Below are 25,827 nucleotides of genomic sequence, written 5' to 3'. Positions count from 1 at the left end.
TACAGTATCCATACCGATGTGTTTATTTGTAGATACCAGATCAGATCACGGTCTGTGAGCAGCTGCATGTCTCTGCCAACGTATGGGCTTGGCCCAGTTTTGGACCACAAGACCTCGCTCTGGTTGCATGCTTCTTGGCTCTATTGACTGTATGTTTGCTTCAATTTGTTGTCTTGTCTTGACAAGTCCAATGCAGCGCAGCGTACAGCACCGGACCTTTTGGTCCGGACCATTGTCTCCGGTGCACATTCCCCATGTGGTCCACTGAACGTGGATACTGGAAGGTACACAGAACTACAAAGCTGCTCTAACAATTTCCCCTGGTGCATGCATGGCCAACCGATGATCAACGCTATACCGCATTTTAACTAACGTTATCGGAACTCCGTCTCTGTGCCACGTTGTTACGCCACGCCATTCTCCAGTCGTCTTCACTTCTGCTCGTAGTACGCCACAGTTACCTTACTAGTCGATGGGAATTACAGGCATCTCGGTGTAGATCCTCAAATTCCCATCCTTGCTTAACAATCGCAATCCCCTCAGTATGACGTTAAGACTGGCTCCCACGTCTATGACTCCCCGTATGTAAGCTAACCCCGGCACTAGTTGTTGGTAAATTCAGTAATGTATGTAGAACCCGCCCTACAGCCGAAACGTCGAAACGATCCCAAGGCAGTGCAAAGAAATCACCGTGAAGATAGGTGAGAGGCGACATGCCCCTCGTGCTCATTCGTTGCTGACACTGATCTACCCCGGATTTCCCAGACACGCTCCCCAAAGCTTCGATGCAAGCTCAAGGCTTATTCTCCTCGAAACGAAACCGAGAGAAATCATTCGTTTACTGATCTGCCAGCAATTCGGAGTCCCTCCGGCTCAAGGTGCGGGCGCCAATGCACGACTTACTGGTCGTGGCGATTTCGACAGCGGGTCTGGCTATTATGCTCCAGCAAATGTCACGTCAAATTGCAAACAGACCTCTCAACTGAAGGGGCACGAACTGATTTGTAATGCTGGGCATTGCGCACATATTGAAATCACCATGACAGCCTAAAGTGCCGCCCTTTACTTTCCTGCGTCCCTGACTCGACAAGGTGACCTATGGCATAGCTCACTTGTTGCAACCCTTTCGAGGTGTTGTGGCGAGATCTGTGATGGATAGATTGGCGAGATCTGTCGTCTCAATTGAGCCTATGGATTTTTGATGATCGATTTCAATTGCATGGACCCTTAACACAACTCGTCACTCTATCGAAACTCTGCCATTTGGAGACTACGAATGATGAGCCATCAAACATTTTTTTCTTTTTAGCTTGCTGCCTACACCTCCAGTACATGCCACTCACGCACGGAAAAGAAAAGAAAAGAAAAGAAAAGGAAACAATCACACGGACGGCAGAAGATCCTGCGGGCTAATGTCTCGGAAGAAACCAGCCTATGGCTTGCTGTAGGTTGCATGGCAATCGTATTATTCAACGCGTCACCTTCATGACCGACTGGACGCGAAATCATGTGATCGATCTAAGTACCTCAACATGCAAGCCCCTCTTGGCCTTATTCGCTGACCTTGAACTTTTGACAAGGGCACGTATAACTACCTGCAGCATTCAGAGTTGAAACTCCCTGCAAACTTGCTCTGTAACTTTCCTTATTCTCCGAGTGAGATCTCATGTACGGCTGGGAACCTTCAACTTCGCACAGGTATACTAGCTGACGTGTCGCGTAACTTACTAAGTGAATGGCTTGCTTCTGACGTACCTAGACAGCTCTATACTATCAGTGGCATGAAAAGCTTATGTGATAGGAGGAGGCAGAAGATCAACCCCAGTAGGTTCATAATCTTCGCGGCTTGATCATGCCGGCCGTATCTTTGGTTTTGTCGAAGAGGTTGCGTTTCTCAGGCTAAGGACAAGATTCTAGTTCACATAAATGCAACCATCAGGATGCAATCAGAAAAAAAGGTGTCGGCATATCTGGCTACCTAAGCTAGCTAAGCAACAGTCTGAACCAAAGGCCCAAGGAGAACCTCAAGCTTCAATTTTAGCCTGATTCGGCCAGCTCTCTTACGATAAGAAAAACTACCCTGCCGCACCCCTAACCCCTCATCAGGACTAAGGATAGTTTGACTAGCCAGCACACCCGGCAACTCTTCGGACTCTGCGGTGGGGGTGACAGTGTTCTTTCTCCAATGCAGGTGTTACTGGCATGTGAGGAAGTGACTTATTTACAGAATTATAGTTGATGCATGACCGTTGGATGAGGAGCAAGGCGGACTTTGCCAGCCCTATCATAATAGGTCTGGCATTGGTACGAACAGTTTTACGTTCGCGTGGGCCGTGACCACTGAGAAAAGAGCCGAAAACCCTGTCTTGTTCTGACTGTCCCAACTTTACTTGCTCATACACAGGATTCGACATATAGGATACGAGTTGGATAACTAAGGCTCTCGAGCCTTGCTTTGCATAAACCCGAGCTCAACTGCACATGAGTAAAGCTTCTGTCATTGTCATTGTCAGCGCAAAGCCTAAGACCTCAAGGTGATCGGCAAAGAACTATACGGTAGGATGAAGCAAGACATCCAATATGCAAGAAGCAAAGGCATCAAAACTTTGATAAAGGGGCTAGCCGAGCTTCCTAACCTACGACTGGCTTCCTCCGTGGCGCAATTGTGAGGGCTTGCGAACGATTTCCTATCCTCATGGCATTTGATAAGAGTTTCCTCGATACGTTTTAAGGCCCATGGTAGACATGCATGCTTGAGTTGACAGCTTATTCGATTACTCTAGATAACACTACATAAGGCTGTATTAACCCGAATATTTTATACACAGTCAAATAAGGTAAGGAGACGCAACAAGGAAGCAGACGATGTAGAGAAGGCAACAGGCGTGACAACAAAGGCAAGTCTATAGTATAACACATACCAAGAAGCATAAGTGATACATAAGAATCGGATAATAGAAGAAATGCAGCTATTTTGGATCAAATTTGGGTATCTGTGACCATTATCTAGTATGAACGCTTTTTTTACTCCTCCATCTCATCGTCTACTTTGGCATCGTTAGATTTGCTCTTCCCCTTCTTCTCTTTTTTTCCCTTCTTCTCTTTCTTCTCCTTCTTCTCCTTCTTCTCCTTCTTCTCCTTCTTCTCCTTCTTCTCTTTCTTCTCCTTTTTGTCTTTCTTGCTCTTCTTTTTTCCCTTCTTAATCTCGTCGTCGTTATCAGCCTGATAAATTGGCTCATCTACATCCATCTTGTCCTCAACAACATGCTCTTCCACGGCAGGTTCTTCGATAGCAGGCTCTTCAATGACTGGCTCCTCGGTAATCTCCTCAGTAGAGTGGTATTTTGGCTTCTCCTTCTCTGCAGTCTTGGGTCCACGCTGTGGTAGAGTTGAGGGAATGTTGGCATCGACCTCTTTCATCCAGATCTTCCAATCTCCACGTCGAGTCTTCCACATATCACCCTTCCAGTTACGCCAAACACTTCTACCCATCCAGCTGTCTCGGAGCTCTGCCTCATGCTCACCAAGTCGTGTCATAAAGGCTTCCTTCATGTGGAATGGAATGCTTCGCTCTTTGCCCTTGCCAGGGACTTCGACGATAGCGTTGATTAGGTTGTGACCAAATTGCGAAACAGCAAGCTCATGCGTGTGAGGCAAGATGGCGCTGGCGATGGACTTGTGGAAAGCAGGGTTGGCAGATGGGATGGATAGGGCGGTTGTGAGGACGGTAACGGTAGGCATAGAGGTGGTGGCTAGGCGAACGATAGTGGCCGGCTCAAGAGCAAGAAGAGATTCTTGAACACCCTTGGTGGGGCCGGGGATCGAGAGGAGTGTGGTGAGGAGTTGGGCGCCATGTGACTGAATAGCGTACTCGTTCTTGGACAGCTGCTGAACATCCTTCTTCTTCTGTTCCTCACCTTTCAGACCGCAAAGGAAGATGACCAGATCGGCTGGAGTCTTGCCGCATCCCTCCTTCAGCCCCTTGTTGAGTTTCTTGATCTCGTCATTGGCACCACGGGCACTACATCTCTCGAACAGTGTCTTGAGGACGTTGAGCCTGGACTTGACAACAAGTTGAGACACGCTGGGTGCAATCTTCTCCACAGCCTGCACGAGATCGTCCTTGCTCAGACGGTTGAGCACGCGGATGGCGGCGTAGGAAGAGATGTCATTTCGGACGTAACCCTCGATTTTGGGCAGGAAAATATTTTGGTTAAGAGCTTTGAAGACCTTGCCAGGGCAATGTGTGATGAGGGTCTCGATGAGTCGTGATCCGATCAAATCGTAGATCATACCGTTGACGAACTCGGAAGCTTCTGAGGCACTGTCGTACAGCGACTTGGGAGCACCTGGCAAGAGCTGGAAGAGTAGGGTTGGTTGTTCAGATTCTGTTTTTTGCTCACTCTTGTTGAGGGTGAGGTCGAGCTCAAGCAGGAGCTGTAGCGTAGGGTTTCCGATAGGATGTCTAGCGAGCACTCGCAAAGCAGTAGCATCCATTCCTGCGGTCGAGTCTTGGATAATCTTCTTGGCTGCCAAGGCGAACGAGGTAGGCACGGCTCTCAACCCCTGGTTTGCCTCATTTGTAGCAGCAGATCCGGCAACTGAAATCTTCTCCTTCTTCTTGCTCTTGACGAGACTCCGCACTGAGGCGTCTTCTAGAGGTCGACCGGCGAGGACAAGCAAGAGCACGCGCAGAGTGTGAGATGCGAATCGGTCAGTGATGAGATAGGACAAAGCCCCCTCTAGCTCGTCTAGTGTTGCAAGAAAATGGTCCTCCATTGATGTTTCGGGCTTTTGCATCTCTGTATCGGTGCCCTTGGTGTCAACCACGAATCCGGCAAGCTCCTGAGACACTGCCCCGGCAGACCTCAAGAAGAGGGCCTCGCAACAATGGCTAGCAAATCGGTGCTGAACGAGGGAGAGAAAATGGCCTCCAAACGCCTCGAAGAGATGCTTCTTCTGGGCGGTATTCGAGAGTTGAATGATGCGCTCCATCAATCTTGAGCAAGACTGGCTGCTGGCAAGCTTGAGCTCTTTGCCCTGCGCCTCCTTGTAAACGTTCTCGAGGAAGATGTCGCGGTCTTCGGCTGATGGGAATTGGTTGAGCTCCAGCAGTTCGTCGGCGCGTCGGAAATATTCTTGCTCTTCTTCAGCGAGCATACCGAAGAACTCGGTCTCGCCAATACCGTTTTGCTGAGCATCTTGGCCATCTAGGTAGTCGTAGCCATTGTTGTTGTCATCTTCGACAGTGCGCTGGCGCTTGGAGTCGTTCTCGTATGAATCTTGCTGCTGTTCGGCCTCCTCGAGTCTCTTTCGCTTCTTCTCCTCACGGCCGACGCCACGTCTTGTTCTGGGCTTGGGCATATTGAATTGTAGGTATGAATTGACTGAAAGTCGATTTGCGCAAGTCGAGAGAAGTTTTGGCGGGGCGTTGGTTGTACAGTTGCAGAGTTGGAAACTTTTTTATGCTTCAACGCGCTAATACATTATCGATAAGGGAGTATCCTATCTACAGCCCCACAATCAACAACACACACCATGTACTTACACCTCAACTTCTGCAAGCACAAGACTGAAGTTATGCTGGAAGCTTCATTTCATAAACGGATGACATTTATGAAAAGCTGAAACAAGACATGCACGATTGAGCTCAATGCCGTACCGTACAGTACTTCCCTCCCTGTCAACAACTCAGGTCCAGGTTCTCGGTAAGCTGCAGCCACATGCACTGATAGAGAAGCGTACAGACCACGTTGAAATTGGATAAATATTTGTGAGTCACAAGAGCAAGTTAAAACTCACTAGAAGTTTATTATTGGCTTCCGAGTATTCTCACAGAAAGCCTCACTTTTGTCTTGAGATGACCTGTCGACTATTATGCAGACCGTATTCGTCTCTTTGGGCGACCTAGGAAGAAATGGCTTGAGTTGTGTTGCAGTCTTGGCTAGGGCACTGAGGAGATGCCGTTATCATAACTCGGGTTTCTTTGGCTTTGAAGGAACTCATCGTTGCACTTGTTGTATGGAACCCGAAATGCAAGTAAAAGGAGAGTTGACATCAAACGCCAAGTGAACAGCTCACGAAGTTTTAGACTACATAGGTATGTACCTGGCATTGGACACTGCATGCCCCATTACACGCTTTATCTGTGCGAGCTGATTGGCCCAACAGCCCAACAGTCTGCCGATTCTGTCTGTACCTTGCGTCTATCAACTAGGTGGTGGTAACCTAGTCAGCCAGCCAGACCAGGCCAAGAGGAAGCGGGAATGAGAACAGGATAACAGTGGTTTTTCGTTGTTACTTTTTTTTAAATAAAAAAAGAAACGAAAAGAAAAGAAAGTGTGAGTTTGAAACATGCAGATCCGGGGTCATAAACCCTTTGGTGACGTTCGGACAAGGATACGAGGCCGATTTGAGATTTGCTCGCACAAAGGCCTAACTATGAACTAATCTGGAGTACTATTTAGTTTAGTTTAAATATTAGACATTGCTATTGACACGGGTACACAGCTGAGGAACTAGTAGCGAACTATAGAAGTAAACCATCAGGTGCCCTATGTTATAGTCAACTTCATCAGAGTTAGTTTGGACGGTTGGGTACTGAACTAGGAACTGGCGGCCTCTGGACAAACATGAATGCGAGGGCCACTTCCGTATTCCAGCATCGACGATAGCTGAATTGATCGACCAGAATTGCAGTGTTCACTTGAGTATGATCCCGGATCGCCCCCGGCTACTGTGGGGCTTTGCTTTCCTTTATTCCCCCGTCAATATTACCAGGTATCGTTACATCGGCGGGCCGTCGATAATGGCCTTGAGATAGTGTAGGTAGGTATCGCGAGTAGTCTCTGTCTCAAATGCTGAACGAGAACAGTCCTTCTCAACTCAATACCCCTTACAAGAGGATATCTCGCCCAACCAGTTGAGACTTGTAATTCAGTTCAGTTCACGCCCAGCCCTAAACAACAAAAGAAGTAACATCTCTCTTTGAGGATCCGGCTGTGGGAAGGGCATTCGCGAACCGAGACGCTAATATTATGTTGAGGATGCCAACCGCTGATCTATCAGTTTTTTGAAACGCACCAGGGTAAGAGAGGCTCCTTAAGCCATCATATTCTATGCCCAATTCGTCTTCCAGAGCATACGGTGAAGCGCAATCTCATAGTACTATTCGATAGCTGACTTCGGTTATGCTTTGCACAGTCCTCTCCCCTAGTCCATGCCATGTTATCAAACACGGCTACTTTGCTTTTTTTCTCTCTTAACGAGGAGGTTGAAAACAAAGTTGGCGAAGTGACAAGGGCGAGCTAGACTGTTGCGTGAAATGTATAAGAGCTTGAGAGTCGAAGCTCCTGTAGCAATCCGAGTAACTACTGTCTATACACTTGCCAATTTGAACACCAAGTCCAGCCCCTTATCAGTACATAATTAGCCATGGCTAAAGAGAAGGTTTCTCATCCAAAAGACATGTTGCTTGTGCCGGTTGCCCCAAAGCCCGATCCCGGGCCTACACCCTCTGTCCTCGTACCGGTGACAGCTCGTCGAAGCAACCCTAGTGCAAGCAGAGAAGGCAGCCCAGGCCCCCCCAAGAGCGACTAAATTGAGCCCTCTCTACAAAAACGTCTGCAATCTAGTGCCTGCACATTCTTGGACGATCATGGAGAAGTATCCAATCAATGCGGTATGAAGGAGAGCTTGGGAAGCAGGAACTTGACAAGGTATGTACTTGACATGAACCAAACCTGCATTAATGCAGTAGATCTAATTGTTGAACCACAGATCATAATAAATTTATTAGATGGATCGGACGATGGCAGAACTGGTGTGTTTCAGAATTATTTCAAATGAAGTGGCTGTCCTTCAACAAGAAAGGGCAAAGCTTTTGGAGGCATTTAATGGGTTTAACAATATTTATGTAGTCAATTATAAAAGTTACGATTCACTGAAAACAAGAAGTCTTCTGTTTCAAGGTTTGAGAAGTCCCAAACTAATTACATGTTTGACTTACAAGACATAGAGCTTGACGTGACATGTCGCTCAATATTCTTCTTGCAGTTTATCGAGATAGACGCGCTGCTTTTCCATGATTCGCCGATTAAACAACCACGCGGCTGTCAAGCGCAGTATGTGTTGGTTTTGGTTTTGGTTGGCGCTGGATTGGGGGAGTGGCCAGGGGCTGCGTTACAAAGCTGATACCGTCGGAGTACAGGCAACAAGGGGTATGGATGTGACGTGTCGGTTGGCCTCGATTTGCTGCAGGCTGCAGATGCATTGATGTCAGACAGAAGAGAGCGCCAGTAATGTACGTCACGTTTTGTCTTTGCTTTTGTCGCGGCATAGCCCGTCTGCTCTACATGCGATGTATAGTAATTGTATGTTGAAGCTCTGGCCGACCAAGATGCATTGGCAAAAGAACGAGGCACCCGCAGGTTGCGGTGTGCGCAATTGTGGGTGTGATGTTGGTCATGGTAGAAACGAGCCTCATTGTATACCAATAAGCAATGAAGGTGTGCGTGCCATGTCGGTGATGTACAACGATTCGAAAAGATTGTAGTATGCGTTCGAAGATAAATAGGTGCCGGAGCCTTCGTCAAATAGCTTGGCCAAACTCGAATCCAGAGCAACTTCAATCAGTCAGCAAGCACGAACCTTTTTGAACGTTTTGATTGAATCAACATGCCTCAATTCAAGCAACCGCGACCAGTTAATGACGATGTTGTGCAGCCTCGGAGCTTCGAACTTCCCATGAGAAATGAAACACTAGACGTACCAGGTAATGGGCCATTGGACGTTACAATCTTGCTGAAGCATGCTGATCATGTGATCTTCAATGCAGACCTAGAGGGCCAGCTTAATGATAAAGGTATGTCGCTCTGTCTCTGTATTCCAGTCAATAGGCACTCAATTGTATGATAGACGAACTAAGTGGGTGGTTTCGCCTATGTCTACAACAGAGACGCGACACAAGGCACATGGTATTGCCCCGTTTCACAGAAATACACGCACATTGCCTCAATGATATTGCGAACCACCTGTCGTCTCTTTTCGCGGAGGTGAGAAGAGCAGACAAGGCGGGCGAGGATACCTCAGAACTCACCGAAAAGCTTGTGCAAGAAGCCTTGAGATATGGTGAGACCAGCAGCCACGTGAATTGGAAGCCCTTCGGTGTGTACCAACTGACTGGACTGTAGACCAACTTTTGCTTCAAACACATAAAATCCATGCCATTGGTCAACCGAACAATATATTTTTGAGGAACCTCGTGGCTTGGAATAGGGGTATTCTGATGGGTGATGGCACTGGCTTCCTTGACGAACCGACTGATGACTGGGTATCGATCCCGCATCAAGACAGACTGGATCAGTTCATCACTTTGATCCCAGCCACCAAGGTTGGCAGAGTTCTCGCTGTGAGTTGTTTCCTATACTGCCCGTTGAGTGATTCATAGTAACAAATGCTAGTGGCCGTTCCGATCCAACACAGAGATGATGGGGGATAACAAGCTAGATGACTACCACGAAGGAGTGATGAAGTTTGCAATATTTACCGTTTTTAGTCTCATCCTCGGGATTTTTACCTGTGCCCCAGCCGGGATTCAGTCTTTGAATGTCGTATCGACTATTGGGGAAGTAGCGGTATATGTCGCGTTTGTGATAGTGTTTGGCTGGCTAAGCCTGGGACTGTTTCGAGGCTTCGAGAGACCGCTCTTGACTTCCCTGGCTTTTGCAGGACTCATGGCTAATCTTCTGCGCGGTAACAATTGAGCTGCGATGACAGCAACTCAGTGGGGGGGCGGGAGATGGAACAATCGAGCCAACGTATTGAGATGCCTTGCTCACATGTATATGAAACACTAGGTATTCAAAGGAATCTGCTTCGAAGCGACGCGTGCCCCGTGAATAGTTTCTATTGATTGTTTCGCTATTGAAGAGAAGTGAGCGTGATGTCGTATGTTGAGCTAAGGGGCGTAGGGCAGATACTCTGTGAGAAGGCAATGGTGATACGAATAGGGTCAATAATAGAACATATGAAATCATGGACTGACAAAGGCCAATATCGCAGGTATGATGTTTATGGCATGGCAGTTGTGGGAGGGCAAAGAGATGCTAAGAAAAGGAAAATTGAGTGTGCGGTGCGAAAGAGGCTCTGGTGCGACCCTGGTAGGTAATCGGGCAACGCTTCTATGTCAGTTCCAGGCAACCACAGCCACCACGGACCACAAAACGTGTCTTGTAACTTCAAAAACAGACCAAACTGCAGTGGATAACCAAATGTATTTCGATAAGAGGTCTATTGCCGCGTGCTCAGCAGGCTGCTAACTAGGTACCATATCTGGACCATTCTGCTCCAATTGTTGACCTCAAGATTAGTTTCCAATGTCAGGCTTGGCCTTCAGATGATATAATGCGAATGCTAGGTCAGAGTCGAACGGGAAATTAGATCCCACTGATATGCAGAAACTTGAAGCGGTGACAAGAAAGAACGATAGGGGCTGACACTTTTGGCAGCTCGGTCGATGCAAATGTGTAGGGTCAAGTACTGATAGCCCACCAAAACAAATAACAGTTGAAATAATTATGCAAGAATCGTCCTGGGTTCGGTTAGCCTTTGTATCAAGGGTTAGTACTAGGCTCTCCGTGTTTTTCACACAATGGGCGGCGCGTCTCTCTTCGCTGTAGAAAATGCCCACCTATCCCTCTAGCAATCGCGTGTGGTTGATGATATGACGATTTTGTATAAATTGTTTGTGTCAATCCAAATAAATAGCAAATGGCTGGCGCTAAATAATTGCTTGTACTCGGTACATCATACCGTCAGGGTTGAAGTCGTCTCCGAAAGGTCGTGAAATGTTTGCCCCTCGTGGCGAACCAGAAACGATTTAAAAAACAGGGACGGAGAGGCAAACCATCTGCCTCGTCTGGAAATTAAGCCTTGGGCAACCATCGACTTAGTATTAGCCAACGTGTACCTGTAATAGCCAGAATTTGATCGCGCTGTTCATTCGCGCTGTGTATGATTGCGATTCACTTCGCATTCGTCAGCATCATACCAAGAGAGTCAACAAAAAGGCGTTAGCAAATCTGGAATACCAGCAATTTAGAGAACGATAACAACTTCACCAATTTCCAACCGTTTGTCAGTCAAGTCTCCCAGCCTTGCAGGCCGGGTTTCTAATATGACACTCCCAGTACATTGACCCTGGAGATTCTCACCGCTTTTCACTGCAGTCCAACCTCGACCGAGATTCTGCAACGATGATGACCTCCACCTCATCCATTCGATTTTTCCAGAGAGTCGGGGGAATAGAGAAAAGTCAAGTTTGTCTCCAAAGGCAGAATTGCTTGCTTCTCAATTCACTCTCTGTGCAGTCCAAAACACTGCGTCCATGGTACGCCGGGTGTCAGGAAACGAAAATAAGCCACACATGAGGTCAATCAGTCCGATACAGCGGCGCGTGAGTTGGAGTCGCTTGCCAGCCAGCTCGGGATCGAGCCATCCATCGCACTTGCGACAGTCATGGCAGTCGGCCATGTTATTTTCGGTTTTTCATCAGATGCTGGTATCACAATGAAAATCGATTACTGAAAGACCAGCAGGAAGAATGCTACAAAATGATCGCCAGTAACGGTTCAAGTGGACGAAAGCGTGCTGGGGCGATTCGATCAAACGATGCTCATGGTGTTCAGTGTCGATAGCAAAGGCCCAGTTGCTGTACGACATTCCTCAACGAAGAAGGCTCTAGTAAGCTGTAAGTTGCATGCAGTTCCAGTATTTGACGATGGCCATTCTTCAATAATAGGGGTCGAAAATTAGGCCGAGGTTCTCGTCTATCGTGACTGCCCAATGTGGTGCATATAGCGATGCCTGCTGAACCTCTCGCCCGAGCGTAGGCCAAAACAACCCAGCCAATGATGGCAAGAGGAACTCAATCCATCGTCCACAATTTCTTGCTCAGATGGGAAGCAGCAAACGGGAGATGGTTAGGTCGTTCCTGCCTACTATTAGAATTAAAGCTTCCTTAAGAAAAGCCAGCTCTGGCGATGGAAGGAACATTAAACTGAAACGAATTGGCTCGGACCGATACTGGACGGGGACTAAATCCCTCAGCAGGTTTACTGCCCGGGGATGGGGATACAGCATCCAGAATGGCTACTGCTCCGATCTCTACCCTAAATTCGAATTGAAACAGAAGACATGCGCATACTCGAAATGGCCGATTCTTCTAGTATGCTACTGGAATTATTTGGAGACTAATTGTCTATCTTGCCGTGCAAGCCACGGAGAATGACTGCGTCTTCACAGCAATAGTACAGCAAAATACAGTATTGTAATTCACGCTATTGCTTTATGTAAAGCAGATCGTCAGGTGCTACCCTCATACAGTCTCCAAAGGGCAGCTTCGTGACCTGTTCTTCGCATTGCCAGAACCGGTATCACTAAAGACGGTAGGTATATTTGGGGCAACCCAGCAAGTCCGGGAGTCTCAGTTCAAACTGTTGTGTCGTTTAACACCGAGTGCTAATTCGTCGTGACAGAGCACCTGAACCTCCCCTGAAAGCGGCACGCGAATGGGCACTCGATGGCCAAGCGTTGGTCCAATGGTCCAATTCTCTACAATATTCTATCAACAAACCTTCTTGAAAGATTAAACAATGGGCAACGTCATGAATTCTAACCAGGAGTTCGGAGTCAACAACAGTTATCGGTAAGATTGACTGCCATCGACATGCCTCTTATCCACCCATCCATCCATCACCACCTCAGCCCCGCTGAGGCCTTCCTGTGGATGCCTTTTCCATACTCTGGTTCAGCAAATAGTTACCATTTAAAGAGGGCAGTCTTTAGCATCACAAAGAGCGGTGAAACCTGTATCTGTTACTTTTGTACATCAGAAGGCTCAGCCTCTTTCTCGTGGGAAGATGGTGTCTTCAAGAGACCATATTCTTGCGAATCTTGGATCGGTGAAGCCAAAGGGGGAAGCATCGCCATCTTTTGTTACCCAACCAACACCCTCGTGATGTTTGTTGTGTCTACTATCCAATCACAAGGACAACGGTATCTGCATCTTCAAAAGTGTCATCTTCGCATATACAAGTCTTCAACAAGTACTCTAATTGTCACACGATTGTTGGAGCGGTACGGCCCGCCAGCGGTAACTTATTGGTCCTTGGGGGACGGAAAGAAGGTCTTTCTGAGGTCACACGGAGGTAGATCCGTTCATGATTCGTCTGTCGGCAACATTCATGATATGCAACGTGGTGTCACGGCCCTGTATCCCACTTGCCAGCCCATTTGAGCCTCACTGAAGAGTAAGGGGGAAGTGCAAGGTGGTGTCACAGCCTGATTCTGGGGCAACTCTCAGCTGCCTGAGGGGGTCTCTTCACAAAAACTGAGTGGTGTTGGTCTTTGTGGTTGCATTCATGATACACGCGCGGTTCCTAAGCGCAAGTTGCATGAGACTGGGAGTGCATATCTATACAGAGATCGAAGGTGCGTCACATTAAAACTGCAATTTACCTTATTCTATTAGGCTTCTACAAACATATCGTCTTCAGTGCCAGTGATTCATCAGGACAATGTTGTGTGCTTTCGAGCATATTTCTTTTTCCGAAAATAGAAAATTGGATTTTGCGACAATGACTGAAAGAGAGGCCGAGACCCCGGCCGCGAGCTACGGTTTATAGATGGGCGCCGTTTGCCAATGGGCATCATGGCCGTTGGCAACATGGCATGATACCAGCAATACTGCACTCTTGAAATCTCTCCTTCCTCACGGATGCTCGGAATCTTCAGGTCAGGGGGTTGTCGGCAGTTTTTTAAATAGTATGTCACAACACATAATCACTCGAAATGCAAATCTAGCTTAATTGGAAAGATGAACCCATCTGCGACATATGTAGATCTAGTCAGTTACCAACCGTACAATGGCGTAGAGGACAATCGTAACACGCATATAGAGCGCCATTATAAGAACAGTTCATGATGTTCTTGTGCACCCACACTTGAAGTGCAATCGGATGCAATGCACTAGATAGGGACCAACAACGGCCACGCCGAGAGGCTGAGACTACAGAGCTGAAGGTAACTAGCGCTAGAATCGCAACTAAGCTAGATTAACGTGTTTAGTTTACCCAGTTAGAGCGCTGCAGCTGTAGGGCTGATGTGTTGGCTACCTATCTAGCTAGTGATTCTCGGGTCCGAACCAACCCAGGGAGGGAAACATATCCGACACAACATCTTACTCTTCCCATCAACCAAAACATATATTCACTAACAATTTGCTTCGATAGAAGACACTGGCAACTGATTCCTATGCAAATAAATTTATAAGTCTGGTCTGGCCTATGCAATGATATAACAAATCATCTCCAACCATACCAATTATTTGCATCTGATCCAGAATGTCCTCGACTACGGACCTGTACATTATTGTCATAAATAGCTTCTCCTAACTGCAGGACAGCGTCATAGATAAGGCAAAAAAGCGGCCACCACTAGACTATAGGGCGGCTGAGGAGACTCCATAACTAGACAATAACCCAGGAACTTAAACAATGCCACACAGGTAGTTATGAATCACTAGTGTCTGATGATGACCAGCTGAAGCGAAGTGGAGATGTCCAAACTATCGAATCCTTCTTGATAAAGGGAAAAAGCAATGGAAATTTCCCAGGAGAGTAACTTGTGACCCTCTCCTGAGAAGCAGAAAGACAAGGCTAAGGTTTCTGACTAAGACGGGATAAGTTTGTTTGTTGTTCTTGCAGACCTAGTTATGAGCTATGAGTTACTGCGGCTGGCTGATGGGCATGGTAAGCCCGAAGGAGCCAGCGTGAGATAGTCAATGCTCGGTTTTGATACAATCTTAAAGATGGTGTACTTCCTACATGGTCGGTTCGTTCAAAAGATAAGAGACGAGGTAGTCCTGTGCCTGTCTGCTCAGAAAGATTCTTGGAAGAATCAACCCAGTCTGCCCTTCACCATGACCAACCCAAGAGCTGGTCACTCTTCAATCCAGCTTGTTGTCAATGACAACACGACAAGTCCTCCTTACGAAGAGATCTCGTTATTAGAAGAGAAAGATCTCACACCAGCCGTTGCTCTTTTAGGTGCCCCTGGTACAACTAAAATCCCACCCACTTCAACTAATGAGAATGGCCTACATGATTTTCCCTCTTCTCCAGGACCTTCCTCTATACAAATCAAGAGAATCGAAGACCTGCCTTCGACCCAGGTTCGGGGATGGCGCTTTTATGGTGCTTTTGGCACGTTGTGCCTGGTCACTTTCATCATTGCTCTTGATTCGACAATCATCTGCGTTGCATTGCCGGTAGGTTCAACTCCTCAATTGATGCCTTAGTCTATTGACACCCGTTAAAGACCATAGCGGAGGACATCGGAGCTTCAGCTATTGAAGCCTTCTGGTGCGGTACCAGTTTTCTTCTCGCCTCGACCGTCATCCAACCCCCTGTCGCATCTCTATCCCACATCTTTGGTCGACGACCCGCTCTCCTGGCCTCGGTGACCATCTTTACAGGTGGGAGTATAATGGCTGCTCTCGCAAGGAACGTCCCTGTGCTGCTCGGAGGTCGAACACTTCAAGGCCTTGGCTCTGGCGGTATTCTCGCTCTCACATATGTTATCGCCACGGATCTCGTGAGCCTCAGGGAGCGAGGGAAGTGGTTCGGTCTTATCTCTCTCAATTGGGCTATTGGTAGTATCCTTGGCCCCTTGATAGGTGGTGCTCTTGTCGAAGTGTCTTGGCCTTGGTTGTTTTGGATTAACTTGCCATTTTGTGGTATCGCTTACATCATGATACCTATCACTATGCGCATCAAGCGAAAGGAGGATGCATCAGTTAACACCAAGATCAAAGAGTTTGACTGGATTGGATCCATTATCTTTGTTGCATCTTTGACGAGCTTCTTGATCCCTCTCAGTTGGGGTAAGTCCACTTATCTGGCCATTGATCAATTATCGTATCCCTTGTTGCTGACTGATATTTGTAGGCGGTATCATGTACAACTGGAGTAGTCCTAGAACTGCTGTGCCTCTTTTTTTTGGTATTCTCGGTCTCGTCGCTTTCATCGTCCATATCAGGTTCTGTAGAAGATACTCTCGATGCGATCCCCTTCTCCGACCTAGTCTCTTCACATCCCTTACAGCCCTGTCTGCCTACTTTGCCACTATCATTCATGGTATCATAGTATGGTGTCTCGTTTACTATGTCCCTCTATACCACGAGATCCGAGGCTCGTCACCCATCACTGCAGGTGTCGCTATCTTGCCTTTCACTGGTACGGTAGCTCCGGCTGCTGTCGTGGTCGGGCTCCTGATTGCCAGAACTGGCGCATACAGGCCTTTCATCTGGGCTGGATGGACTCTTGTGCCCCTTGGAATGGGCTTGATGATGCTCCTTGAGAAAGACACGGAAACCTTTAGATGGGTGCTCATTTACCTTACAGGAGGACTCGGTCTGGGCATACTCTACTCAGCCCAAGCATTTGCTGCTCAGGCTTCTGCATCCAATTCTGATCTTCCATTCGCTGCTAGTATGTACGCTTTCTGTCGCTCTCTCGGTCAGGGGATTGGCGTTGCTGTTGGTGGAGTCGCTTTCCAGAATGAGTTCCGGAAGCAGATCGAGAAGAGCCAAGAATTCGCCTTCAAGGCTGATGAATGGGCCAAAGATGCATCCGCACTGGTTCAGATCATCAAGAAATCTCCTGCTAGCATGCAGCTGATGAGAGATACTATTGTCGATGGCTATATCAAGGGTCTGAAAACAGTTTGGATGGTTTTAACTCTTGTGGCTTGCGTTGCACTCATAGTGTCGCTTATGTGTGTCAAAGCTAAGAGCTTGGATCGTGATTTTGAGACTGAGCATGAATTGGATCAGGGTGCAGGGGAGAAGAGCGGCAAGTCGACATCAGATACAGATGTCTGATGTTGAGCGTTTAAGTCTGTGGTTTGTCTTTGGAAGCAATGGTATTTAGCAACAGTAATTTGAAATATTGAAAGGCATCTAAACTGTCGCAAAGGTATTTGGTTGATCGGATGTCCTGGGCGAAATGTTGATGATTTGAATGTCTTGTGCCTCTGCTGTTAGGTACGGAAGTCGACGGGACATGCTCATCCGCCCAGCGCATCACGAACATAGACTTGGCTTTCCTTCCAAATACCAACAAGCAACGAAGGCAAGATGGCCGAGCGGTCTAAGGCGCTGTGTTCAGGTTCGATTCGAACTAGGACGATTCGCAGTCTCGAAAGGGGCCTGGGTTCGAATCCCAGTCTTGTCAGCTTTCTTTTTGTCGTTTTTGACTCTAACAGTATAACGTGGTTTACTCTTTTTGGTGTTGATGGTGGATGTCTTGGTCATGGTCTCGGTCTCGGACAAAGAAGCCAGTGACACTCATTAAAGATGGTGGGTACATTTTCTCACAGTGTATTCATCAAGTACAAGCAATGGCGTCACTGATTCAGCCCAGTGCGACAAAGCTTTGAGCTTAGGCTGTCTTAGTGGGTGGCTATCATAGCTCAGGTACCGCCCTCCAGCTCTCAGGTCGATTTGATAGTGGACGCGGCTACGCGCGCTTCGTGATCTGGACCGCGTAAATTACCGGGGGTAGGTACTAAGGTTCTATACCCAGATTCCTTTTCTGACGCCAACTCGTCCGTCTTTGTCCCTCGTTTACTAACATATTATCACTCACGAATGTCTTGTATTCATCACCTGCAATGGCAACAGCCTCGTCCCCTTCCAGTCTGTCATCGCCGGCTTCTTTTGTAACCGCGCATGACGTTGCTCTCGACAAATCTACGGCCGCCAGCAGCCCCGTACAAGACAACCCTTGTCCCTATCGCGATGGGCGACAATTGCCCCGCGACTTGAAGTCGCATTGCCAAATTCTCCTTGAAGAACAACTTTGTATGTTGCATATGTGCTGTTCCCTCTACTGAATAGTTTTTGACATCCCACTAGATACCTCCGCGATTAATCTCCTCAGCAGCATTGCCACATCAAGCGTATCGAAACGCAAACCCACAAAGAAGCCCGTCCCTATACCCCCTCCAGCTCACCTCGCCCTCCTCAACACCCTTGTGGTCCACCCTATTCTCACTACGCGCGCAGAGAAGAAGAATCAGCTTGACGTCTCCTCCTGCGCCTTGGGTTATTTGCGCAATATCCTCAACCTTGTTGGTCCTGTCAACGCCGGTTTTAGAACAGCCTTTCAGTTCAGTTCCGCGTCGCGCACGGGTCGTCGATGGGATCAAAACGCACATGCAAACGATAGCGACATGTCGGATGCAGATTCGAATGGTGAAGACGAACGACTTCAAGGCAAGCTTGCGAATGATGGCAGTGTATGGAATCGTGGGCAGGACTTTTGGTCAACCATTGGCTGGGCGTTTAACTGTAGCGCACTGTATCCAGCAAGATGGCGCTACTGGAGAGCTTGGTTGGAATTCATGTTGGAAGTCTTGGAGGCTGACTGGGACGAACGTGAGCGACGCGATAAGGAAGCACAGCAAGCAAACGGCCCAGAAAGTGAAATGCCCCGGACGTCACGCGAGGATTCTATCATTGTTATGTATATGAATCAACAGAACGGCAGCCAAAATGGAGCCAGAGGATTCATCAAAGCCTTGTTTGCAGATGGAAGCGAAATATCGTCATTGGCATATCGGGAGGTATTCGATAAAGAGCCCAAAGGCCCACGCAAGGAGTCTAAGAAACGAAAGCGGGAACAAGTGCTCGACCTCGAGAACGATAAATTTGGCGACTACTTCGATGATGAGTCCATGTCTTCAGGTGTTTCTGAACCACCCACCCCTCAAAAACCCAAGGATTCGCGAAAGCTAGGGACTGCTGGGGTGCATGCGCCGGGTTTCGTCGAGTCGGTCAACATACGCCTTCGCCTTTTCAGTTTACTATCGGCGGTAACATGGTCACTGCAAAAATCAGCCGATCTCAATCGCTTATACGAAGAGTATTGTGCATCCCTGAAACGTTTACCCCTTCCCATGTTCTCTCTTTTTTCTTGTCAACGACCAAACATCCTTGTCTCTGAAGCACGCATTACCATTACCAAGGAGTTGTTTGACTTGTTATTACCATCATCCTACAAACACCCTTCCAAGGTAGACAAGGACGGTGAGGCAAAGGGGGCGTTGACCTTACCTATGTTGGAGCATTGTTATGTCAGCCATCCAGCCAATACTGTAGCGCTGGATGATAACGCAAAACTATCTCTGGTTATCGAAGACGCTATACAGCTACTATGGGCATGCGATTTGATGGAGTACTCAGAAGATTTTGCAGAAGCTGTCGAGAAGGGCATCAAGGCCCGGGAAACAAAAGCAAAGAAGCGGCGCACTGGGAAAATGAAGAGTGACGAAACCGATGCCATTGCGCAAGAGGTTCTTGGAAATTCTGGTGAAAGAATTCGGATCTTACTTGAAGCATTGAAGCTTGACCAAGAAGAGGCGTCATGAGAACGGCAACACTTGGAGGTTATTGTGGCTGTTCAGTATTGTACAATTTTATAGACTACCCGTGTATATAGACTTAATGTCGTAATGAATGATGATACCCCATTGTTACCTCCACAAACTTGCTTCATGTCTGTTCTTAGTCGTCGCTCTTGTACAGTATAATTACAATTGATGTGGTGCCCATAACGCTGTAAAGCAACTTGTAGGGATAACCCATGCGATTAATGCGTGCTTCAACGCCTCTTAGCTGCCGGGGGAGTCCAAGCAGATGGCTGCCATGTCTCGCCTGGTGCCTTTGCCTTGGCCTTCGCCCAAGGGTCCTCCTTCCTTTCAACCTTATCTTTGATCTTTTTCGCGCCTGTATCAGCCTGGACATCCTTGCTTTCCTGTCCCAAAGAGCCGGCATTTGCTGATTGGAGCAAAGGTGCTGGGGCAGCCTGTGGTGCTTCCATAACCCGCGGCTTGGCTTCCCAACGAGCATCTGCCTCAGCAGCAAGTGTCTTCATTCTTGCCTGGCGCGCGACATCGCCCTGCTGTTCTTCAATTGTCGGGGGTTCCTCTCGTGTGTGTCTTAGCCATTGATGCCACATAGGGCTGACCTTTACAGATGAAAGATGTGTTGATCCTGGGTATTGGACAATTCGCCGCCAGCGCTCGTGGCTCTCGGCGCCGCGCGTAAGTCGAAACTCCCAGTATGTGTTCCCTTGGAGATCAAAACCTGGTGGTGTGTAAGTGAAATAGTCGTGGGGGGCTGGAGAGGAAGGTTAGTAGTCAACGAACCCATCAGGAAACGTTTGCGCCATGGTAGGCGGAGAGCTTTCCACTTGTACCAGACCCTGACAATAGGACCGATCTGTTTTGAGGCCATTGCGCCTGTATGCTTTCGCCTGAAGTCTCAGTGAATGTCACCAGAGAATACCTATGGAGGGGTGCAAACGACATAGAAGGCTTGAATCCATGACAAATTCTCAGCCACGTCATGATACTCCAGCCACCGCAACCGTCGCCCAGCCACCCTATATCAAGTCCACGTCATTTCTTGGTGGGTTGTATCAGCAGCGTTGGGTGCATGCCGCCCAATCTGGCCTACCTACCTCTTCGATCCAAGGTATTAATTCCTTGAATACCTCTCACTTCGGATCCCCGGGTGTGTAATCCAGTTCTCTCTTTGCTTTTTCCCATTGTCGTCTTGCACCTGAAAGCTGATCTTCCACAAAATTGTTGGAGACGGTTTTATTTCTTTTACTGTGACTTGATACCCCTCATCGCCTAGCCTTGAAGCCGTGCAACCATTGCGACAGCGACAGGACTTCGCGGTCTTTACAAATTCACGACCATTCACTACCAGCTTGTACCAGTCGAAATATAATCTTACACCCCGTTTCCCACGAAGTGATTGAACTCCCACCGTCTCGATAATCTAACCACAAATTCGTCGTCATCATGGCGTCCGTGTCGTCACTTGATAAAGACTTGCGCAAAATGCGCTTGGAGAAATACACGCCTGCTGCAGCGAACGAAGCGCGCTCATGGATTGAAGACATGCTAGGGGAGAGTCTCCCGTCGTCGGATCTGTTAGAAGGCCTCAAAGATGGAGTCGCTTTGTGCAAGTAAGTCAACTCCAGTCTTAAACATCATGGATGCGGGACTTACAACCTTCAGGCTCGCCAATCGCGCCCTACCGCCCCCAGGGCTCCGATTCAAGAAATCCGCCATGCCGTTTGTGCAAATGGAAAACATCTCACTCTTCCTACGCGCATGCCAGTCTTCACCGTTGAACCTTCAACAACATGATACATTCCTGACCGTCGATTTGTTCGAGCAGAAAGATCCGGCGCAAGTTCTACAATGCATCGGCGCATTCAGTAGAGCGGCCCATGCTGCCAATCCTCAAAACTTCCCCGTGTCGATTGGGCCCAAAAATCGGCCAGATACTGTGACACCACAAGGGACGGGCTCAAGAACCCCTACTGGAACTCGTGATCGAGGGGCATCTGTTACTAGCAATAAATCGCCTGCCTTTGGACGCTCTGCTATGATGCCTCATCGAACAGGTGACTCCGGTTCTGGTAGATGGAGTCCTACCAAGAGCCCCAGGAACAGACCTGAATCTCCTAGCGCCGTTAGTAGCTGGAGCAAGAAGGAGCACGAAGGCATTACTTCACCAGCTTGGAATATTGCTCAATACGGCTATCTGGGGGGCGCTAGTCAAGGCAACTTGGGTATATCATTTGGCGGAAGGAGGCAAATCACTAACGCCAGTCCCCGCGTGCCGAACCTTGCTGACAAGGAGCGTCGTCGAAAGGAGGAAGAGGAACGTGTCCGTCTCGAAGCCGAAGAAGAAGAGAAGCGCCGATTTGAGGAAGAGGAACGCGCCAGGTTGGAAGAAGAACACCGTTGGGAGGAAGAGACGGAGCAATTGCGACAGAAGGAGCGAGAAGCAGCCGAAGAGGAGAAACGACGATGGGAAGAGGAAGAAAGGCAATGGAAGTTAATAGAAGAGCAAAGGCGCAGGGAGGAAGAAGAGGCCGAGGCTCGATTAGAGGCGGAGCGCAAGTCCTTGAAGTCTCGCAACGACTCCAAACTGACAGGACAGTTCTTGAGTCAATACCGGCCTGAGCAAGGGGCCTCGCAGCAGGATGGCGCTTCAGAGGATGACTACAAGAACCGGGTGAAGCAGCTGGAGCAGGAGTTAGAGCTCGCTCGACAGCGCGAGGCCGAGTATGAGCGAGAGCGTCAAGAGCGAGCTCCTCGTCAGGGAAGCGCTGAGGCTAAGCCTGCTCCCAAGCCCAAGCCCAAGCCCAAGCTAATATCCAGTCCCCCAACCCGCTCTGATTCATGGTCTAAGGATGAGCGAGAGGTCCTGCGCACTCGTTCTCCTTTCAGTAGAGAGCCTATGCAAGCAAGCACACCTCCTGTGTTGCCTTCCAGATCCCCTCGTCCTCTTCCTGACCCGACTGCCCTGCCACAGCCAAAGTCACCGAAACCCAGCAGCCGCCCCCTTCCTGACCCTGCGACGTACGCATCCAAGCCTACCCCTTCACCTGTTTCTTCAACTCGCACCGATCGCTTCTTATCCAGAAATCCGGCTCCTTCGCAACCAGCGGCCCAGGCTACATACTCTCGCGAGCTCGGTGCCACAGCTGAGCAAGACGCCGAGGACCGACGCCGTGCCGAAAGCCAAAGCAAGACCAAAGCTGGCGGATGGGCGTCAAAGTCACTCCTAGAGCGTGAGATGGAAATGGAACGACAACGACAGCGTGAGTGGGAAGAGTCACAGAAGGAAACTGCTGCGGCAGTGCGTTCCAACGAAGGAGTAGACGGTATTGGTGGTCGCTGGGATGTTGGACAATGGGCCGGTTATACTGGCGGTGATAGTCAGAACAAGGGATCGATAGGTATTGGGGCTGGGCGAAGGCAAATCGTAGGCCCTCGACCGCTGCCTGAGCAACCGAGGTAAGATGGCGGTAGCTGAATAGGATCAAGTCATTGTTATAGGTCAGTAATCGACGACGCAAGTTCAGAAAGCCACTGTATCTCGATCTGCCACCATGACATGCATGACCGCGCGACCAAAAGCCACTAGGATTAATGATCAGAGGATTTGCAAAAGATAATATGAATATAACATCTTTAGTGCGTCAATATAAAGATACATTGCTTCGTGTGCTGAAGCCTCGCTTATACATGGCTTCGGTATATAATATCAAATGGCACCCTTCGTCCCCGTCCTTGTTACTTGATCAACATAAATATGTCGAGAAATCGTTATGGAAAATCCACCCATTTTATCTAAATCCAACCCTAAAAGGGGCAACACCAACCGCTCCTTGCCTGCGTAAAGCCAATCGTCGTCATTGTCATCATCATAAGCACTCAAGCCTGTTTCTCCTCTCCTGAAGCTGCAGCCTCGTCGCGACATCGCTTGCACATACACCATCCTCCCAAACTGCCCTTTGCCCATTCCCTTCGTTGTTGCACGGGTAGATTGACGTCGCAGTAGTGGTTGAGAATTTCTTCGCCCTTCTTGATACCCCCTGGACGACCACCAATCACGCGCTCCTTTCTCGCTTCGAGGACCATGCGGCCACCCCACTCCCAGGTGACGTTGGGATCGCAGTCGTGGTTGGCGAGACACCAGTAAGGGTGCACAGCGGCGACATCAGGTCGACCGTCTCTGGGGTTTTTGCGAGCAGAAGCGGTACCGCGGAATTTGGCGTATAGCGTATTCATCACCCAGAGATCGTACTCGTGGAGATTTTCGTAAATATCGATATCCATCTTCTCAAGAACGTGGAGCGGCGTCTCGATGTTGTACTTGAAAGAAAAAGGAAGTGTCCATTCGGGTGGTGGGCCAGCATTTGGTGAGACGTTGATGTCGTTGGTTCGAGTCGGGACAAAGTCACCCCAGATGTACTTGACTTCTCGGACGTCTAGAGGGTTGACTTCCTCGTGAGCTGCGATCGCCAGGACTCTAGAAAGAAGCAAAAGGTAAAGTGTGTGGTCCGCTTCGAATGCATCGGGGTCCTTGGCAATCGCATCGACATCCTTTTCGCAAACAGCAGGATGGTATCGCTCCATGGCCTGGTCGAAACAGTACTGTGTGCAGAAGACGGTGTCGTAGCATTCGGGGCAGCTGACAGGCTCATTCTCACTACCTAAAGGTGGTAGATCAGAACTGCAGGCGTCACAGATAGAGTCTTTTAGTCGGTTGTTGGCGGTAAGGAGTGAGTATTCCTTCAGTACAGCCTCGCCAGGGGCTATATCCTCCTTGGCGAAAACGCCGAGCTGTTTGCATGTTGGAATGATTTCGTAATCGTCGGTGCTACTGGCTCCTTCTAATAGTACAGGAAGAGTAGCGACCTCGACTGCACACTTGGGGGCCATGTCGCTCAGGTGCTCATTTAGTTCGGCCAGCGATTCCGGGGCAAAGCGATCAGGCTCATGGTCGTTCCAGGGGTAGACCTCCCGGCGGACAAGGCCTTGATCGGGGAGGTTGGGATAGTCAATGTCAATGTCATCGCGGCGGAGTCTTCGACGGGCAACAGTAACAATGTTGCTTTTCGTGTCGAGCAGCTCTTGATTCGATGGTGATAGTCGGAGACCCCGCTGACAAAAGCTGGCAGCACTTTGTAGTGAACCACAAAGCAAAAGGCCAAGTGAAATAATCTGATATGCACGAACTTGAGCCAGAATGGCTAAACGTTTAACCGCTTCGTCCTCTATCTCGGAACCAGCTTCAGTGACCTGAATATCATCTTGCGGCAGGTTGCCGTGGGCTAGAACGTCCGGAAGTGGGACTGCGGTATGCATCTGCAGGGACTCAAAAGCCTGCTCATGGTACTCGAACCCTTCGTTGAGAACCTCATCCGCAAGAGTGAGTGCGCGGTATGCATCGCCAGCTGCGAGGTCTGGATATCCTAGATCTGAGTGGACGGTTGCTCTGTCGAGATAGAGTATCAGATCGTAAGGCAGGCTGGAAAGCCCTTCTGTAAGCTGCGATCGCCTATCCAAAAGCTTCTCGTTCCGAGCCGCCGGGTCCATGTTGAGGAATTGTGTTCGCTCGCAAATTGCACGATGAGGTTGAGGAAGGAGATGAGGAGCAGAGTGAGAGGAAAAGTTGAACTAATGGATTTAGGCCAAGACCCGACTGCGGACCCTATAAATCACAATTTGGGGCCGGCAGAAATCGGCAAAGAAGGCAGTTGTATTAGATAATGGAGGAAGAAGTGTGGCAGAGAGATAGAGAGGCCTGGAAATGACGACAATCCAAAGATGGAAGAATACAACAAGAATTCGGGGACACGGCTGTTCTTCCAAGACAAGAAAGAGGCCTGATATTAGTCTTAGACCTGCTGTGCAACGAAGGGGGTTTATTCCCTGGTAGCCAGGGATTGCCGTAAAGACCCTGAAATCCTGGTATTATTACCGAAGAAAAAACAAGGCATTTGGGGATGTCATTGGCCCCAGGATAAGAGGAAGAGTAATAAAAACAGGCTTGGCGAAGTCAATCAACAAATAAATATCGTGTTGGCCGCTGCCAGTGGTGAAAGGATGACGGAGAGAAGGTTCCGGGTACCGGATGCCAGAGCCAAGCGTGTGTGTGGTCAAATGAAGCCTGAATTGATAATTTGATCGTCAGGGTCCATCCTTTTTACAGTACGATTTGCAAAGACAGGGAGGAGGGGGAAAAAAAGGAAATACGACGTCCCACAAGTGGGAACTAAAACTTCGTTCTAGCCATGAATTTAAAGTACCAAATACACCTACTGATTTTGCACACAAGGCATAGAGAGACCGAGTTAACATATTGCCAAGGAATTTTGATTACCTTAT

At 48.6% G+C, this 25,827-nt stretch overlaps 8 protein-coding genes and 1 non-coding gene across 9 annotated transcripts; 6 read left to right on the top strand and 3 right to left on the bottom strand.

Annotated features, from left to right (window-relative positions):
• Positions 1 to 544: 544 nt before the first annotated feature.
• On the top strand, positions 545 to 1,051 carry FPOAC1_010798 (uncharacterized protein; the record flags this gene model as incomplete). Its single annotated transcript, XM_044855186.1, has 3 exons — positions 545 to 581; positions 635 to 701; positions 766 to 1,051. The coding sequence occupies 3 exons, from the start codon at positions 545 to 547 to the stop codon at positions 1,049 to 1,051; spliced, it is 390 nt and encodes a 129-aa protein (XP_044702499.1).
• Positions 1,052 to 3,024: 1,973 nt separating this feature from the next.
• NOP9 (Nucleolar protein 9) lies at positions 3,025 to 5,364 on the bottom strand (the record flags this gene model as incomplete). Its single annotated transcript, XM_044855185.1, has 1 exon — positions 3,025 to 5,364. The coding sequence occupies one exon, from the start codon at positions 5,362 to 5,364 to the stop codon at positions 3,025 to 3,027; it is 2,340 nt and encodes a 779-aa protein (XP_044702498.1).
• A 3,312-nt stretch (positions 5,365 to 8,676) lies between these two features.
• On the top strand, positions 8,677 to 9,764 carry FPOAC1_010796 (uncharacterized protein; the record flags this gene model as incomplete). Its single annotated transcript, XM_044855184.1, has 4 exons — positions 8,677 to 8,863; positions 8,917 to 9,129; positions 9,192 to 9,409; positions 9,462 to 9,764. The coding sequence occupies 4 exons, from the start codon at positions 8,677 to 8,679 to the stop codon at positions 9,762 to 9,764; spliced, it is 921 nt and encodes a 306-aa protein (XP_044702497.1).
• A 5,216-nt stretch (positions 9,765 to 14,980) lies between these two features.
• Positions 14,981 to 16,942, top strand: FPOAC1_010795 (uncharacterized protein; the record flags this gene model as incomplete). Its single annotated transcript, XM_044855183.1, has 3 exons — positions 14,981 to 15,328; positions 15,379 to 15,943; positions 16,008 to 16,942. The coding sequence occupies 3 exons, from the start codon at positions 14,981 to 14,983 to the stop codon at positions 16,940 to 16,942; spliced, it is 1,848 nt and encodes a 615-aa protein (XP_044702496.1).
• Positions 16,943 to 17,191: 249 nt separating this feature from the next.
• Positions 17,192 to 17,294, top strand: FPOAC1_010794. The gene has a single exon. It is a non-coding gene; the product is annotated as a tRNA-Leu (tRNA).
• A 439-nt stretch (positions 17,295 to 17,733) lies between these two features.
• On the top strand, positions 17,734 to 19,491 carry FPOAC1_010793 (uncharacterized protein; the record flags this gene model as incomplete). The annotated part of the gene is made up of 2 exons (XM_044855182.1): positions 17,734 to 17,923; positions 17,978 to 19,491. The coding sequence occupies 2 exons, from the start codon at positions 17,734 to 17,736 to the stop codon at positions 19,489 to 19,491; spliced, it is 1,704 nt and encodes a 567-aa protein (XP_044702495.1).
• Positions 19,492 to 19,724: 233 nt separating this feature from the next.
• On the bottom strand, positions 19,725 to 20,359 carry FPOAC1_010792 (uncharacterized protein; the record flags this gene model as incomplete). Its single annotated transcript, XM_044855181.1, has 2 exons — positions 19,725 to 20,209; positions 20,272 to 20,359. 2 exons carry the CDS (start codon positions 20,357 to 20,359, stop codon positions 19,725 to 19,727), a joined length of 573 nt encoding a protein of 190 aa, XP_044702494.1.
• A 575-nt stretch (positions 20,360 to 20,934) lies between these two features.
• Positions 20,935 to 22,951, top strand: FPOAC1_010791 (uncharacterized protein; the record flags this gene model as incomplete). The annotated part of the gene is made up of 2 exons (XM_044855180.1): positions 20,935 to 21,101; positions 21,154 to 22,951. The coding sequence occupies 2 exons, from the start codon at positions 20,935 to 20,937 to the stop codon at positions 22,949 to 22,951; spliced, it is 1,965 nt and encodes a 654-aa protein (XP_044702493.1).
• A 416-nt stretch (positions 22,952 to 23,367) lies between these two features.
• FPOAC1_010790 (uncharacterized protein) lies at positions 23,368 to 25,035 on the bottom strand (the record flags this gene model as incomplete). Its single annotated transcript, XM_044855179.1, has 1 exon — positions 23,368 to 25,035. One exon carries the CDS (start codon positions 25,033 to 25,035, stop codon positions 23,368 to 23,370), a length of 1,668 nt encoding a protein of 555 aa, XP_044702492.1.
• Positions 25,036 to 25,827: the final 792 nt, after the last annotated feature.

The sequence above is a fragment of the Fusarium poae genome, chromosome 4 (genome assembly GCF_019609905.1).
Source record: "Fusarium poae strain DAOMC 252244 chromosome 4, whole genome shotgun sequence".
In the NCBI taxonomy this organism is placed as follows: Eukaryota; Fungi; Ascomycota; class Sordariomycetes; order Hypocreales; family Nectriaceae; genus Fusarium; species Fusarium poae.
This window is presented reverse-complemented; position numbering and strand designations above follow the sequence as displayed.